Source organism: Panthera pardus, unplaced genomic scaffold (genome assembly GCF_024362965.1).
Source record: "Panthera pardus isolate Hobbes unplaced genomic scaffold, ASM2436296v1 HiC_scaffold_6, whole genome shotgun sequence".
NCBI lineage: Eukaryota > Metazoa > Chordata > Mammalia > Carnivora > Felidae > Panthera > Panthera pardus.
In genome coordinates this window covers 38,788,481-38,805,999 of record NW_026526991.1, presented here as the reverse complement: position 1 = coordinate 38,805,999, position 17,519 = coordinate 38,788,481, and the positions used below count along the sequence as shown (strand labels likewise).

Genomic DNA, 17,519 nt, shown 5'->3' with positions numbered 1-17,519 from the left:
TGGAAGGAAATTAAACTTTTGGTTGAGTTCCTAATTTCAGCTGATTTATGAGGAAAAAAACACTCATAAAAAACAAACTCAGTAAATAATTTATGAAAGAAAATTCAGCACAATAGTTATTTTACATCAAATAGTTTCCCAAGGAAATAACCTTACAAAAAAGTAGAAAAAGAAATAGTTTAGAAATTGTCAAATCAAGCTGTAGCTCTACAGGGAAATGACTGCTTTCTGAAGCTTGCCAAATAAAGTATGATAAAACCTTGTTGATGTTAAAAGAGTGAGACAGAGCAAACCATACAGCATTTACAAGGATTAATTCTTGAGATAGAGTCAAATTTTCCTGGCACAACCAACCACTAGCAACAGGAAGAACAAAATTATGATAGTACAATACTTCAGAGGGATATTTAAAGTTAATTCAGTGAGAAACTGAGCAGAGGGTGATTGGTATGCTTAAACTCCAAATGTAGAATACAATGCAATTTGATGGCAATTAGTTCTATTTATAGTTACAAAATAGTACAGTTTAAAGAACTATCCGGATCATCTGGTCTAATTCTTATTTTACAAGAAAGAAAATTTCAACCAAAAGAGGTCAGACATGCTTGTTAATGGCAAGACTGGCCTAAATCTGAAGTCTTGTTTGTTTTAAATAGTTCCCCAATGTCCAACACGGAACAGTAAATTGTATAGAAGGGGCCAATTAAGAATGTATTAGATAACAAAACCGCAGAAATTCCTGTGAGATGCTTGGATTCTTGAATTCTACTATGTAAGTAGTTAATAGACCTCACACATTACTTAAAAGATCTGCGTGCTAGTTCTAGTTTTCTTGTGCATATGTACATATACTTAGTTTTGTAATGATGAATTTTACTACACTGGGTGCCAAAGCAGATCTCAAAGGGGGTAGATTAACCGTATAAAAATAATTTTAAAACTTGTGAAATATCTGAGTGAATTTAAATATCAATGATGTCATTTCATTTCCTAGTTTTCATAAAATAAGGGAAACAGAACAAATTTAACTGAAATGGTATTAAGCATTTATATTGATCATATTTAAACTAGTAGAGTTGAATTTTATAAAATTATTATGCAAAGCTAGCATTTATTATGGAGCACTCTTAGAGAGTATCCATATAAAGTATTATTATCCTATTTTTATGGAGAAATCTAAGATCAAATAAGTTAACCACAAATACAATTACACTCATGAATCAGCCTGTGTTCTTAAACACTGTGCATGCCCATTCTCATATAATTTGCTTTTATAATTACAAACATTTTAATTAGCAGGTTATAAAAATGAATTATAATACTCAGTGATTACCTGTTGCTTTAGTTTCCAATTTTACCCAGACTGTCACCAAGGCAAAAGATATGCTGACTCACCTGACCAGCAATATGACAGCAATAAATTTAAAAATTATATACCTGGGGAATAGAATCTAGCCATTTATATAACTAAAAAACTCTTTGTGTATTACCAAAAAATAATTTTCCTGTAGGATTAGTAAGTTTCAAAAAAAAAAAAAAAAAAGGAATTTAAAACAAACAAATGGAGTACCTGTATGGCTCAGTTGGTTAAGTGTCTGACTTCAGCTCAGGTCATGATTTCTCAGTTTGTGACTTTGAGCCCCACGTCAGGATCTGTGCTGACAACTTGGAACCTGCTTCAGATTCTGTTATTTCCCTTTCTCTCTGCCCCTCCCCTGATTGCATTTTGTCTCTCTCTCTCTCTCTCTCTCAAAAATAAACAAACATTAAAAATAACTAAATAGGGGCTCCTGGGTGGCTCAGTCAGTTAAGCGTCCGACTTCAGCTCAGGTCACGATCTCACGGTCTGTGAGTTCGAGCCCTGCGTCGGGCTCTGGGGCTGATGGCTCAGAGCCTGGAGCCCGCTTCCCATTCTGTGTCTCCCTCTCTCTCTGCCCCTCCCCCGCTCATGCTCTGTCTCTGTCTCAAAAATAAATAAAAACGTTAAAAAAAAATTTTTTTTTTAAAAATAGCTAAATAAATAAGACAAACACACTACCTGGCGACAAAGCTGGCCTTTATCTGCTTAGCAACATTTTGGTTTTTTGTTTTTTAATTTTTTTAGTGTTTATTTTTTTCAGAGAGAGAGAGACAGAGACAGAGACAGAGAGAGACGGAGAGACAGAAAGACAGAGCACAAGCAGAGGAGGTGCAGAGAGAGAGGGAGGCACAGAATCTGAAGCAGGCTCCAGGCTTTGAGCTGTCAGCACAGAGCTGGATGCAGGGCTCGAACCCACAGACTGGGAGATCATGACCTGAGCCAAAGTCAGCGGCTTAACCGACTGAGCCACCCAGGTGCCCTGCAACATTTTGCTTTTAATGAGAAAAAGGTAATCAGTATCTTCTTTGACATGTGTTTATTTAGTAAACTTTAGCTTCCCACATTTTCTCAGAGGAAATATTTTGCTCAGTGAGTAAAAATAAAATGATCTAAAACTGTTGTTTTGTCTAGAGGAAATATAGGGAACCCAAGAAATTTTAGGGCTTTAATTTGTATTTACCGATGATGACCATTAGGTCCTGATAATGATAATTCTTCCTGTTTTGTTTTTTTTTTAAAACGTTTATTTATTATTGAGAGACAGAGCATGAGCATGGGAGGGGCAGAGAGGGGGAGACACAGACTCTGAAGCAGGTTCCAAGCTCTGAGCTGCAAGCACAGGGCTTGACGCGGGGCTCGAACTCACCAACTGCAAGATGATGACCTGAGCCGAAGTTGGACGCTTAACCGACTAAGCCACCCAGGCGCCTGATAATTTTTTCTTTGATCAAAACATCTTAATGGAAATGGAATATTTTGTGTGTGATAAATTTACAGGTTAAAACGGCAGGTTATACAACTCAAATACGGCAATACTGGAATTTCATGGTGCTCAGAAGATTTGAGTGATTAGCTGATGCAGAGTAAGTCATTATTTATTATGCAGAGTAAGTTATTTATTTTTGTAAAAGCATCTGGTAATTACTTCTGAATGTGTCAGTGTGTAAAAATAGACTGGAAGATAAAATGAAAATACTCAAGATAGTGACTGACTTTGGAAAGAAAGGAAAGGGAAGTAGATTAGGGCTCCTGGTTAAAGACAACTGTAACTTTTTAAATTTTATTAAAAGAAAAATTTGAAGCAAATATAACAGTCAACAGCTGTTCATTCTTGGTAGTTGGAATATGAAGGTATACTTTCCTGTATCTTTAAAATTTCTCTAAACAAAGCAAATTTCCCCACATCCCATAGGAAACTATCTTGATTCAGCCTCAACTTTCTAAAACTTTACTCTTGTTTAGGGAATATTTGGGAAGATATCAGGACCAGCTTTCTGGACTTTTGGGCCTCAGAAAAGTATCAGGAGCATTAGTTAATTGTTGGGAACCCATTTACACCCTACCTGCACCATCCTAAGGAAATCTTCACCTTCTTCAAATCTAAAAATACAGGTCAGCAAAAAAACCAAACCAAAACAAAACAAAACATAGAGGCGAGTAAGAGCCTCCAGGTCATTAGACAATAAATTCACAACCATACTCAAGTTTTTAACACTCCCTGAAAGGTAATTTACTGGCTTCTCAGGTATCTGAAGAAGTAGCAAGTCAATCAGAAAAGCTACAAAATTAAAGCCTGATCTTACCTTACTTTACAGTGCATCAAAATTCATAGAAAATCCAGTTATGCTTCAAATTTTACCTGTTTCAGCTTCTGATTCTGAGTCGTCTTCCTCATCTTCTTCACTAGAGCAGCTAGACTCATCTTTCTTTCCTTCTTCTTCATCATCAACTTTTTCTTGTTCCAAAGATTCAATACGGGATGCATTTTTCTCTGGCTCAATAATCAATGTCTCTTTGCTGTGCAAAGAAAATAGCTTTCAAATGAGTATAAACACAAAAGGCCAAATACGTTAATTTTTCTCAGATCCACAAAGTCTAATAATCACGTTCATGGCCATGATGCCAATTCATTCATGACATTAACAAAAGTGACTTTAATATTTTACTTACTTTTTAAAGGTCTTCTGTGACTGATTATTGTCCATATTGGCTGTTGATTCAATTAATGGAGATTTCTTCTCCCGTTTTTCACTATGGAGCTTTATAAAAGTTATGCAAAGGAAAATAAGAATAGTATTAAAATAGTATTAATGAGTAAAATACAGAATTTAGAATAAAGTAGTTTTCCAAACATGAAACAAACCCAAAACAAATAAAAGATTTAAGTTTTAACTGAAAAAAAAAGGAGGGGAGGGAAGGCAGCTCGGATAAAGAATAAAAAGGACTAGATAGTTAAAAAGCTAAGTGAAGAACAAAGTTGAATTTTCTAGATCTCTCCAACTGTTAGATCACTGAAAAAGTCAGGCTCCATCAGCCACTTAATATGCCTGATGATATTTTACTTAAAAATGTTTCCTACTTACATAACTTCTTCAATATCTAGGGCCTGCTATTTTAGAAATCTGAGATTTTCTTCTAAGCAAACTTTGTTATGAAATTACAAAAACATGTTATTCTTGAGTAGATACATTACAGAAGTATTCATTTTGTGAAAGGGAGATAAGAGAAATGGGAATAAGCAATACAAAAGACTGAACACTACCACTATTCCTTTACTCTTTTTCACTGTCATTTAGTTTGATTGACAGGACTAACTTAACATCACAAAAATACTTTAACTGTCTGAAAGTTAAGGCTTTAGAAGAATTCTAATTAGAAGAATTCACTAATAGAGATAATATTTAGATCTTCATCAAACATACCAGATTTTGTTTCTTTTGCAACTCTTCCAAATATCCTAAAATATCTTCATCTGCTACATCAAATGCTGTCTGGCCCTAGGTAGGAAACAAAGAGGATTGGTAATGGTAAAAAGTCAACAAACTATAAAACACCTCCGGTTGACTCTGTATAATTATACACAAAAGTTAGAAAACATTTGTTACATATGTAGTTTGTTATGTATGTAGTAATACAACAGCATACGACTTAACAGAGATGTATGAGAAACCCATTGTGAGAGAAAAGCAGCTGATACACCACCCCTTACTTTTGGTAACAGCTTTATTGAGATATGACTCACCATACAGTCATTGAAAGTGTAAAATTCAACTGTTTTTAGCATTCACAGAATGTTACAACCTTCACCATAATCAATTTTAGAATATTTTCATCATCCTGAAATGACCTCCTTACTTTTCTCATCCCTCCTCCCGGCCTTCCAGCCCACGGCAATCACTAATTCTGTTACTACAGATTTGCCTGTACCGAACATTTCATATTAATGGACTCACACAAAAAATCATTTGTGACTGACTTCTTTCACATTGTATGTTTTCAAGTTTCATCCATGTGCTGCGTGTAGTACTTACTACTTCAGTCCTTTTTATTGCTGAATAATATTCTACTGCATGGCATACCACATTTGCTAATCTATTCATCAGCTGACAGACATTTGTTTTTGCTTTCTGCTGTTTAGCAAATAATACTTCTATGAATATATGTGTACAAATTTTTGAGTGAACATATGTTTTCATTTTCTTGGGGATAGAGCTATAAGTGAAATTACTGGGGCATGTGGTAATTCCACATTTAACCCTTCGAGGCTTTTTTTCTTTTAGATACCTCCATAAAAATTAAAGTCTTGCTACAGTAACAAAAAATATATATATTTCTAAACTGCTTAAAGTCCAGCCAGCCACAGGTATGACTTGGTTTCAAAATTAGTTCAGATGAACATATGTCAATCTATTTTTATTCACTGTGGAAAAGAAAATTTCAAAGAGCTGTTGACCAAACATAGTAAGGTTTTCTCCAGTTGACTACATTTGTCCTTATAATAATAACTGAATGGGATAAGTTTCTAGAATGTCAAAAAAAGTTCATTATTTAGAATACATTCTACTTTATATGTTGGCCAATATATGATCCTTTCTCAGAAGAAAATTCAACTTTTTTTTTCAACTAGAAAATATATCATTCTGAAAGGCAACTGAAATTTCTTTCATATCAGGGGTCTCACAGCTACAACAAAACCAGATTGGTAGATAATAAGTTCTAAGATTACATAAACTCTTCCATTAAAAAACAAACGTACAACCTTCAATTCTGTAACAACATTATGATGTTGCCATCTACTTGGATAGGAATTACATTTTCTGGCACTATAAAATGAAGTATTAAGCTACCTAATATCTGAGCTGGTTTTCATTATCTGTTTATAAAATAAAAAATACGGTCTATGAAGTATGTCATAAAAGTACATGAAATGCTACTTTATCAAGATACAGCAATATATGTATTTAAAATTTACAGGGTTCAAAAACACTTGTATATCTGCCTTTTCTTGTTGCAAAGTCTTCCCAGCAGGAATTTAAGAGGCAATCTAGCCTTTCCCCACTCAGTCCAGGAGACAGATTTAGCTTTAATAAATCTTCCCCCACTCCCCCACTTTCAACCTTGAGTATTAAATGTAAGAATTAAAGTCCTGAAGAATAAGTGGCTCTGAAACAAAGTGGCTCAAATTTTGAAGGTGCCCTTTAGATATGAAATACAGACACGTTAATCCATTTTGCTATATCACAGTTTCTTTGTTCTACATAGTTCTACAATGTTACACATGTTATGCTTGTTAAGCAAATTGTTTTCAAGATCATGTTGGGTGAAAATAACACAGTGGCTTCTTTTTAAGTATCGTTTTAAGTATTTATCAATCCTTCTCATGAATGAAATACTGCACCTTAAAAATTTTTTTGAATTGCAATTAAATTTTAGCAGCAGTTAAATGCAATGGGGTTATTTTAGTAACTGAGGAATTTTCCTTTACAAGAATAAGAAATTGGATCACCTTACTAACCTTTCTTTTCACTTTCTCCCTTGATAAATGAGTCTACTTTGCAAACAGCAGCTGATAGAGAATAAAAACTGGAGTAAAATGCAGGCTATAAACAGAGAAAAGTTTCTAATTTCAGAAAAGCACACCCCTCAACTTAACCATGCTCATTAAATAATATATAGGACAGTTATGAAGCTATCCAATTGTAAAGTTATAAACATGACCTGGATCTATGCTTCATTAATGGGGTGCTAACTAACAGTAGCACACATAAGCAGAATCACTCAAAGTAACCAAGAAGCAACTGAAGACAGCACAATGATGACGTATGAAAAAGTAAGACTCAATCAAGAAAACAATCTTAAAAAAAAACTACTACTTAATAAATCAGTTTGTAATACATCTGTAAATTACCAGAGTCACACTAGAGCCACTGTCTAAGTCTAATTTTCAGGACTCTTCATTCTTTCCTCACTTATTCTAACTGAATTACTTCTGCAAGTGTGATCTCTCTTCATTTTCACAACAATCAGTGAAGTAGTCAGGACGAGCTTTATGGCTCCGACTGTACAGATGAGGAAACCTAGACTGTGAGTATATGGTATGTGCTCAAGCTCACGCAGGTAATGAAGGGAAAGTGGGAACAGAATCTCAGTCTCTACTGCTCCATTGTCTTTACAGAAAATAAGAATAAGCTCAGATAAACTCAGGGGAAAAATATCCTTGTGCCCATTAACAGCAGAAGCAGTTTTGTTATTCATTTAAATCTTTATAATGACAGCTATCAAAACAAAAAAAAAACAACTGTCTACAAATCATTGTAAGATTGCATAAAGAGAAAATTCCAATTAGAAAAACATCTTAGTTAATATTTCAAAAGGGACAATATTTGGGTACATTCTAGTAAAATAATTATTTTAAAACTTTAAGGAAGCAAAAGAAAAATCTTTGTATTTAAAGTCTGTATATTTAAAATCTTTATATTTAAAGTCACATAATTTATGAGTTAAAATGAGAGGAAATGTCTTTACAAATAAGTTAAAGAAACCAGACCAAACTCTCTATTTAAGAACATGTCTCCCACTTTTATGTAGAAAGACTTTCAAATTTTCTATATGGTTTGTTGCATTTTTTTAAAGTTTTTTAATGTTTCTTTTTTTGAGAGAGAGAAAAAGAGAAAGAGAGAGAGAGAGAGAAGTGTGTGTGAGTAGGGGAGGAGCAGAGAAAGAGAGGGAGACACAGAATCTGGAGTGGGCTCCAGGCTCTGAGCTGTCAGCACAGAGCCCGATGCTGGACTCAAACCACGAGATCATGACCTGAGCCAAATTGAGCCACCCAGGTGCCTTGATTTGTTGCATTTTCTACATTACACATTTACCAAAATTTTATTTCCTATTAGTAAAGAATTCATCTAAACTCTAAAGTTTAGTTGTAAAAATATATTTACATTTCTCTGATATCATTTTAAGAAATCTACTAAAAATCTTCAATCTATAAGTACTGAAAAAGGTATCAAATGACAAGATAAATTCATTTAAGCAGGATTACACAAAAAAGACTAATTTTGATTAAACATGAAATATGACATAGTTTTAAAAATGTAGCCAGTGATAACAGAGAGAGCCTAACTCACACAGGCAAAATTATAAAATTAAAATAAAAAAAAAAGTCTTGTAAAAATACCTTCCATTACTGTAGAATATAATCTCCCTTCCCACCCCACAAAAAGCTTACATTTGGGTATACTTATGGCATACAGGTCTTTAAAATGCTGTATATATTAGGTAGCTCCTCACTATCAAAAGAAGTCTTTAAAAGCTTGATATTTTAAAAGAAAAATCCAATTTTGATAAAAATTTTAAAATCCTGTTTTTACAACTCTTGAGTTAGTATCTGGAAAAATAAAGCATGAGAAATAAAAAAACTAAGTAAAAACTGCAGAGAAACACAGCAGGTAAATTATTCTTAATTACACTTAATTATTAGGGCTTTAGGAAAATACTCAATTTCTCTGATCATGTTCTCAAATCTGCATAACTCAGATAACTTTATAGGGTTGTTTAAAAGGATAGCATTAGATAATAATATATGTGAAAACAAGTTTAAAATTATAAAACTCTAAGAAATTATGAGGCATTAATTCTTTTAAGATATAAAGATACACTGAAAAGATGAAATAAGGGGATAATACATTAAAATCCAGGATGAAAGTGCTATCATACTGGGGCACCTGGATTGCTCAGTTGGTTAAGCGTCTGCCTTTGGCTCAGGTCAGGATCTCATGGTTTGTGAGTTAAGCGCCATGTCGGGCTCTCTGCTGCCTGCATGGAGCCTGCTTCCGATCCTCTGTACCCCCCCTCTGTGACCCTCCCCCACCTGTGCTCTTTCTTCCTCTCATAAATAAATTAAAAAAAAAAAAACTTAAAGAAAAAAAAGAAATTGTTACTATAGTAACACAGAAACAAAAAGAGATAAAGCAAAATGATTTATATGCAGTCTTTCTCCTAGAGCATAATTATGATAAACTGAGGGCACAGGAATTAGACACTTATAGAACAGATGCAAGATAAAATAACTTTTTTCATACATACTATATATATTTTCTATGTATCACTACCAAAAAATAACATATTTAAACTAGAAAATGATACAATGTTCTCAGAAAACCTTTCCATTAATAAGCTTCTCTCTTCTGGTCCTTATCTGGAGGCCACTATCAATGAATGAACCAATTATCAGCACTGCCCATGTCAGTGGACAAGTGGCCTTTAAGAGACACTGTTTGGGAGAGAGACAGGAATGCAGAAAAGAGATTAGAAGATAAGAGATATTTACTAATTTCTTCAGAAAAATCCCAACTGCTGGGGGAATTTCTACATGGAAGGAGAGGAAATATGAATTGTCAAACTAAAATTAGCTGGCCTTTTATACTTAAAATTAAATAGTATCAACATTTACTTGTCTTCTAATGCTGATAACAAAACGGAAAACTGTTATAAATAAAAAAGGGCAAATTATCAAAGTTTTGACTAAAAATTTAGATAGAAGACTTTTATACTTCTGTATAAAACCAAACCTATACTTAAACTCTCAAACATTTTTTCTCTTGACTTCCCTGAAGATTTTCACCACTTCCTATGACTTTCTTGCCTGTACATTTCTTACTTAAAATACATTTACAGGTACATATATGAAAATACATTTATAAGCACATATAAGTACATATATGAAAAATACATTTATAAATACATATATGGAAAGCACATATCTAAATACATATATAAAATACATATATAAGTACATATATATGAAAGGAGTTCAGAGGGCTTCTTTATCACTTTATGTCAGCAACTAGAACATGAATTTCCACTAACTACCTCAACTTCCAAACACTTAGCCATGGGGAAATCTTGGGCATATGGTTATCATTTTTGCTCTCTTCCCTTTGCAGATTCCCAAGTAGAAACTGCTGTTATCAGAATGTAATCAGCACCAGCACTTATATTAATGGACACAACAGAATCAGATGGCACCATCTGAATAAAGAGGCGATCGTTTTAGGAACCTCTGCTAAGTAATCTACCACATTATCCCATAAAATGCAATATATAAAGGATATTCTATGGAAGCTAAAGGTAATCAAGCTCACTAGAGGAAATGTCTTGAGCTCTGCAACTGTTGGTATATAAGAATCATGAATACGAATAGGAGGAAAACTAGTAGGAATACTGGTGACACTGGTAACTGACAGTGCTTGGAAGGGAGTACAGAAAAAAAACCAAACCCTAATCTAGTAAGGAATCTGACAACCTGAATCTGTTCATGATTTGTAAAAAACACTTATGTGATATTCACTCCTTCCTTCCCTCTACCTAATTGGGTGATATTAAGTGAATCTTCTACCTCATAAACTGTTTTCTCACCTGCAAAACTAGGAGACTACATGTTACATCTCAATAATTTTATCTGGAATAAAACTTTATGGTTTTTCTATATTCTCACCTGCTTTAAGACCTCACTGTCCGAGCCATTTAAAAAGCTACTGTAAGCAAGCTGTCAAGACCACCAGCTAAAAAGAAATAGAAATATACTTCTGTATGTGTTCTAACCCATAGTGATGGGAGAAAACATTCACAGAGAAAAGCAAAATTTTCTTAATTTATGAATTCTGAAGTACCCAAATCTACTCTATTGCATATGGTAATAGGATTACTCAAAGAGTAATACTTCTTTCTTTGAGGAACAAGGTCAAACCACCTTGTAGGTAGCTGAGAAATAATTAATAATAAAAACCAATAAACAGCTGATAAAATGTTGTTTTGTATGGTTCATAAAACTTAATTATAAAATTTACATTGCAATATTTTTGAGACTTCTAAAACACTTATTTCTAAAAGTTAAATATTTAAAATATATTTAAAAGGCCTACCACTTTGTTGACCATCTCCATATCACACAGATTGTCCACTAAAATTCGACATGCTTCTTCTTTACCCCAGTGAGCAGCAGCATGAAGAGGTGTCCAGCCATCATAATCTTTAATATTAACATCATAGCCTGCCTGTATTAGAAGCCTAAAGAAATTATAGTGAATTAGATAATCATTAAAAAAATCTAAATGTGAGCAAACATAATCAACAGCTTTATACCATGCAAGCTAACAAAAATCTGTGATATATTTCTTTTCCTAGTTCCCATCTCCTTTCCCTTCAATGAATTAACTAGGAGAAAAGAAAAGAATTCTCAGAAAACACTGGTAAAGAGGATCTTGAATTACTGCCATAATAATGCATTCAGCTTTAACTAATTCCTAATAAGTGTAATGGTTTGGTGGGACACTGATTAATTCTTGTTAATATGAATTGTAATTGAAATTTTCACAGGAAAGCCAATAATTTTTCAATGTGAACTCAAAAACCCCTGGATCAATTTGTGTATTAAACTAATTTATTGCAGTGAATGTCTTCAGGTGTCCATATAATATGTTACCCCAGGCTAAATGTGTTCTAAATATATACTGGGATCAAATAAATTTCTTTTGAAGTTTTTCTGTGGTCTTGCAGTTGAGGAACTAGTTTGTGAAAGCTTTCACAAACTTAACCTACCTACCATGGGTAATTTTCATAGGAAACTGACAGTCTGCTAGGAACAACACAAAGCAGAGGCAGCGGGGCGGCTCAGTCAGTTAAGGGTCCAATTCTCAATTTCGGCTCAGGTAATGATCTCATGGTTCAGGAGATCCAGCCCCAAGTCAGGCTCTGCACTGACAGCATGGAGACTATTTGGGATTTTCTCTCTCTGTCTCTCTCTCTGTCTCTCTCTCTCTACCCCTCTCCCCACTTGTGCTCTCTTTCTCTCAAACTAAATAAATACACATTAAAAAGAACAAGGAACAAAACAAAGCAAAACAAATATTCCAAGGGATTGAGTCTACTTTTCTGCAGCAGTAAAAAGCAGATATTCTGTCAACAAAGCTAGAAAAGAGGAATACATTTTAATACAATGCAAAGACTTTTATAAATTGTTAGTATGCCCTCCTAGCTGTATATTCACATCGACCTTTATTTTATCTAGAAATTAAGCTCAGAGAACAAAAATTGGGTCTATAAATTGCACACAGCACAGTCTCACACGCACAAAGAAGAACAGTAAATACTTTATAACTCATGAAATCACTTACTCTCCAAGAAGTTGAGCTTGAGAAGGGCTTCTTTTTACCTACGAGAGGTGGCAGTGATAGCTAATACATAACCCTTCATTTATTTATATTTCAAGAATTGATACCCTATTTCCTCAGAATATTTAATGCAGCTGTTTCTAATTCTGATTCTAAAACAAAACCATCTGAAGAGCTTGTTAAAAAAAGATTCCCCAGCTCCACCCAATCCTATGCAATTAAGCAGCATATTGGGAGACGGGCCCTGTCAACCTATATTTTTAGTAAGTCCTGTGTCATCTGCCTGCAGACCAATATTTAAGAGCCACCAATCTAAAGAACGAGCTAACTGGGGCGCCTGGGTGGCTCAGTCAGTTGAGCATCTGACTTCGGCCCAGGTCATGATCCCGTGCTTTGTGGGTTTGAGCCCCGCATTGGGCTCTGTGCTGACAGGCTCAGAGCCTGGAGCCTGCTTCAGATTCTGTTTCTCCCTCTTTCTCTGCCCCTCCTCCATTCTGTCTCTCTGTCTCCCAAAAATAAATAAACATTAAAAAAAATTTTTTTTAAAGAACAAAGCTAACAGATATAAGTCTAGAGATTTAAGTTAAAAAACTCCATTAACATATATATTATTAGAAACTTTATTAATAGAGACAGAATACTGGAAGATAATGAAAATAATCTCCCATTAGAAAACAGAAACTATAATAATGTTAAATATTCTGAGAAACATAAAAATTAGAAGTATTTGGAAGTCTATGTGGAAAGGGAAGACAGAAAGGTAGTTACATTTTATTCCCCATAAACATATGGCTCTCTGTATATGCCAGGCCACATAAAACTCAAAAAAATAAGACTGTACTTATTATATTCAAGGAGATTCTAGTGGAGGATGAAAGTCAAGTAAAACAATAATCAACCCTCAAAGACAGGTTCTGTGATGAAGATGTAATGGCAGTACAGAACTGAAAAGTATCAAAATCAATTGCAAGGGGTTATGTATTTGTGGGGAGCGGGAGGGGGTGATGGGTAGGGTTACATTTGAAACCAGTATCTTCTATTTATTTCTCATGTCATATACATATTTTTACTTATTTTTTTAAGTAATATATTTAGAAAGTTCAAAAATAAAAAAGACTAAATGGCTACATAGGGAAGTCACTCCCACTGCTGACCTTTAGCCCAACAGTTCAACAGGTTTTCCCCCCTTAGATAACCATATTACTAATTTTGATTAGATCCTTACAGAGAGATTTTATGTATATATCAGCAAATAACAAAAAAATATTTTTTCTTAAAGATTTTATCTTTAAGGGGTGCCTGTGTGGCTCAGTCAATTAATCATCTGACTCTTGATTTCAGTTCAGGTCATGATCTCACTGTTTATGGGATCGAGCCCCACACCAGGCTCTGTGCTGACAGCATGGAATCTGCTTGGGATTCTCTCTCTCTCTCTCTCTCTCTCTCTCTCTCTCTCTCTCTCTCTGCCCTTCCCTTGCTCATGTGTGCACGCGCACACACGTGCACACATGAGCTCTTTCTCTCTCTCTCAAAATAAACATTAAAAAAAAAAGAGATTTTATCTTTAAGTAATCTCTACACCCAACATGGGGCCCAAACCCTCCACTCTGAGACCAATACTCCCATACTCCACTGACTGAGCCAGCGGTTGCCCCTAAAATTTAAAACAATAACACTACCTATTAGTGTTTTAATTGGTACAGGAGTATTCCAGTCAAAGGATGTATCACAATTTAGTCAACATTCTCCTACTCCTAGTATAAACAATGCTATTAGCACATACCTTATTTCCTGTGAGAATATCTGTAAAAAAAAAAAATTCTAGAGGTAGAGCTAACTGTTAAGCCAAAGAATAACTGATACTTTGATAAAATCTGCTCAACTGTCATACTTTCACCAGTAATGTCAGAGTGCCTTTTCCCCAACCTTGCCAACAGTGTGCCAAACATTTTAATCTTTGCCAATATGATATATGAAAAGTGGTAGTAATTCATTGTAGCTTCAACTGCACCTATTATGAATAAGGTTGAGTTTTTTTTTTCATAGGCTTAAGAGCCTTGAACTTAGTCAAAGGATCGAATGGAATTTGCCTCCAAGTTGAAGAGATGGTGAATGAAGGTATCTAAACAGAAACAAAGTAGGCATTAAGACATCATGACAGAACTTCAATTAGATATATATAGTTGGATAATGCATGCCTGAGGAGCAATGGTAGCAGCTTAGCTTAAAAGAGGATGACTAATGGTCTTATGTACTAATTTGAGGAGTTGAAAATATATCCCAATCCACATTGAGAGTCTTCACAAAGAATTTTAAGAGCCTAGATAACCTAATTACAAAGACCCCTTAGAGCTGTCTAGAAAACTATTTTACGGTGCAATCTACTACTTAAAAAGTATTACCTTTACTATTTGTAATATTCTTAATGTTTTCAATTTTTCCTTTAAAAAATGCTGTTGTCAAGTCACTAAGGTTCATTCATGACCTGCTATTGGGGTCTGAAAGTTTGCTACGTTTTGGATTAGAGAGAAATACACAGGGGGACAAGAAAAGTAATTAAAAGTTAACTTCACTATTCTAGAAGGCTTCAGTTATTGAAGTCAGTAGGGATTGAAAAAAGGAGGAACTTGGGAATAGCTGACCCACTTACACTTCATTGTTTTTACTGAGCAGGGGGAATAAGAATAGACTGATATTAGAAACTCTTGTCAAACATAATATAAAGGGTGTAGAAGATTTTGCCGAGGGCTAGTCTTACTTCCTTTCACATATATCTAATAAAAGTTACACACAGCATTATTTTTTTCATATAGCTGATAACACCTTTGCATTGCAGAAGTAAAAAAAGGAAAACAAAAAAATTTATTGTGACATAAAGGAGTTTTGTTTCAATGAAATTTGCTGACCAGTATATAGCCCTGTAAAATCTCAGTTGCTTAGGTCTTGATATTTAATATTATGCTAAAAGCACTCTGAGCCCCAGTGTTACGCAGTAAAAAGAAAACTGCATTTTAGATAAATTACATGTAAATAGTCACCAGGAATCAAACTTTGTGAATTTGATATGTTTATAACATAACACTGTTCTTAGTCTCAGTAACCAGAGTTAGCCACTCTGGGAACCTCAAAATGACTCTGTAGTAATTTATCAGCTCAGAAGTTAACACATAATGGTTGCCTGATGCTTTAACTTATTGGGAAATTACAACCAAAGAAAAAAACAGTAGAATAATCAAAATTCAAGAGAAAAGAAAGGGCTTTAGAAACAAAACAATAATGTTCAAGGTAGTTTTCTCTTTTTCCTGTAAACAGACATTAAATAACTTTTATAAACTGTTTCAAAATAATGTCTGCAGGTATCTTAAGAAAAGGAACAATGAAATAAGGAAAATAAAGTAGAAATAGGACTGTGAAAAACAATACTTACTTTAAAACTTCTGTATAGCCTTTCGCAGCTGCAACGTGAAGTGCCGTACCTCCAGATTTTGCATGCCGGACATCATTTATTTGACCACTATTTAGCCATTGTCTTGCATCTCTAAGCATTATCCGTTCTTCTTCCTTTCGTGCTGCTTCTATATCAACCCCTGATAAAATAAAAATTGCTTTTATTTTTTTCTTTATAGAATGTTCTTCCTTTGTGGGAAATAAAATTACCCGAAACATTTCAAGTTTTAAATAAAAATTAAAAGTGAAAGTATATTTTTTCAAAAATAGGCTGCTAATTAACAAGCTAGTTAAATAAAGAAATGTGGGAAAGCTGTAGATATTTTATTAGCCTTCTCTACTGATTATTTACTTTTTGCCCCACAAATATTATTTTGGCTTTCCTTTTACCAACAAATCCTTTTTTAAAAAAAAAATTGAATATTTCCTTAGGTATATCATCCTTTAGTTTTAAGAAATTAAGAAAAAACCCATACATAATTAAGCCTTAAATTCCGATCTATCTGCTTTGACCAGTTCTCTAAACTCTACCCTACTAGGTACAAATGTTGACTGAACACTTCAACTTGGTGGTCCTGTTTTTACCTAAAATTTACCAAACTTTGAAACAGATTCTTTATAAAAACTCTTTCCTTTTCCAGCACAGTTCATTTTCACTATTAGTATCAGCATTATAATTTTACTAAGTTATATAGATGTTCATTCATTCAAAAGCATTTATTAAGCATGAAGTTAGGTTGAGATGGGAAGAATTCAAAAAGGAATAGGACACTCTACTTCTTTCTTAGCTTTAAAAAAGCTCAAAATCCTGACCAAAAAAATAAAATAGAAAAGATAATCTTGAAATTCCTAAATTATCTCATGTTGTCTCATAGCTTCAACTGCCGGCTAATAAACAGCACATACCACAATGTGTTTATAGTATGTCTTGCTCCAGAAGTCTATAAACTTATTAAAGGTAAAAATACTATTTTTTTAATTTTGTATTCTCACTGTCTAGATGGGCACCTAACACAAATTAAAAGGGGTCAGTAAATGTACACTAACTAAATAATGAATAAATGAGTAAAAACAATCTCACACACACCCCACACCCATACACCTCCTTAGCTAAGAACTCTCCTGTAATTCATATCCATGTATCCAACTGTCTAGTCAGGACTTTTTTCTTTCATTGACCCCTTTATCCATTCACCCACCCATTCAAAATGCACTGATTGCCTACTAGATGTCAGGTGCTTTTATAAGATTCACTGGGGATAGAAGTGAACTCATTATACTGAAGGAGATATACACATGTGAAGAAAAATAAAGCACAGTAAAGGGATAGAGGGTCATGAGAAAAAGCTGTTATTTTATAAGGTTTGGTAAAGAACACTCTCTTTGATAAGGTGACATTACACCAAAAATAGAGTTGATAGGTACACTATATAATTTGGGCGACATTCCAGGCTGAGGGAAGTCCTAGTAGGCTCAACACAGAAGCCCGATTGGAACATTCTTCTGTTTAGAAGGCCAGGATGTCTACAAAGTAATGAGAA

The 17,519-nt window shown here is 34.1% G+C and overlaps 1 protein-coding gene across 8 annotated transcripts in view; it reads right to left on the bottom strand.

Moving 5' to 3' along the window:
* PPP1R12A (protein phosphatase 1 regulatory subunit 12A) overlaps window positions 1-17,519 on the bottom strand; it is a 160,660-nt gene that overhangs the window by 58,419 nt on the left and 84,722 nt on the right. For all 8 annotated transcript variants that reach the window (XR_008419619.1, XM_019455200.2, XM_019455198.2 and 5 more), the window contains exons 4-8: window positions 15,959-16,118; window positions 11,284-11,428; window positions 4,783-4,857; window positions 4,031-4,119; window positions 3,720-3,877 (exon numbers count right to left, since the gene is read on the bottom strand). Coding sequence is in view for 7 of the 8 variants with exons in the window: in XM_019455200.2 (XP_019310745.1) it covers window positions 3,720-3,877; window positions 4,031-4,119; window positions 4,783-4,857; window positions 11,284-11,428; window positions 15,959-16,118 (627 nt within the window). In the remaining variant the exon portion in view is untranslated. The remainder of the gene's footprint in view (window positions 1-3,719; window positions 3,878-4,030; window positions 4,120-4,782; window positions 4,858-11,283; window positions 11,429-15,958; window positions 16,119-17,519) is intronic.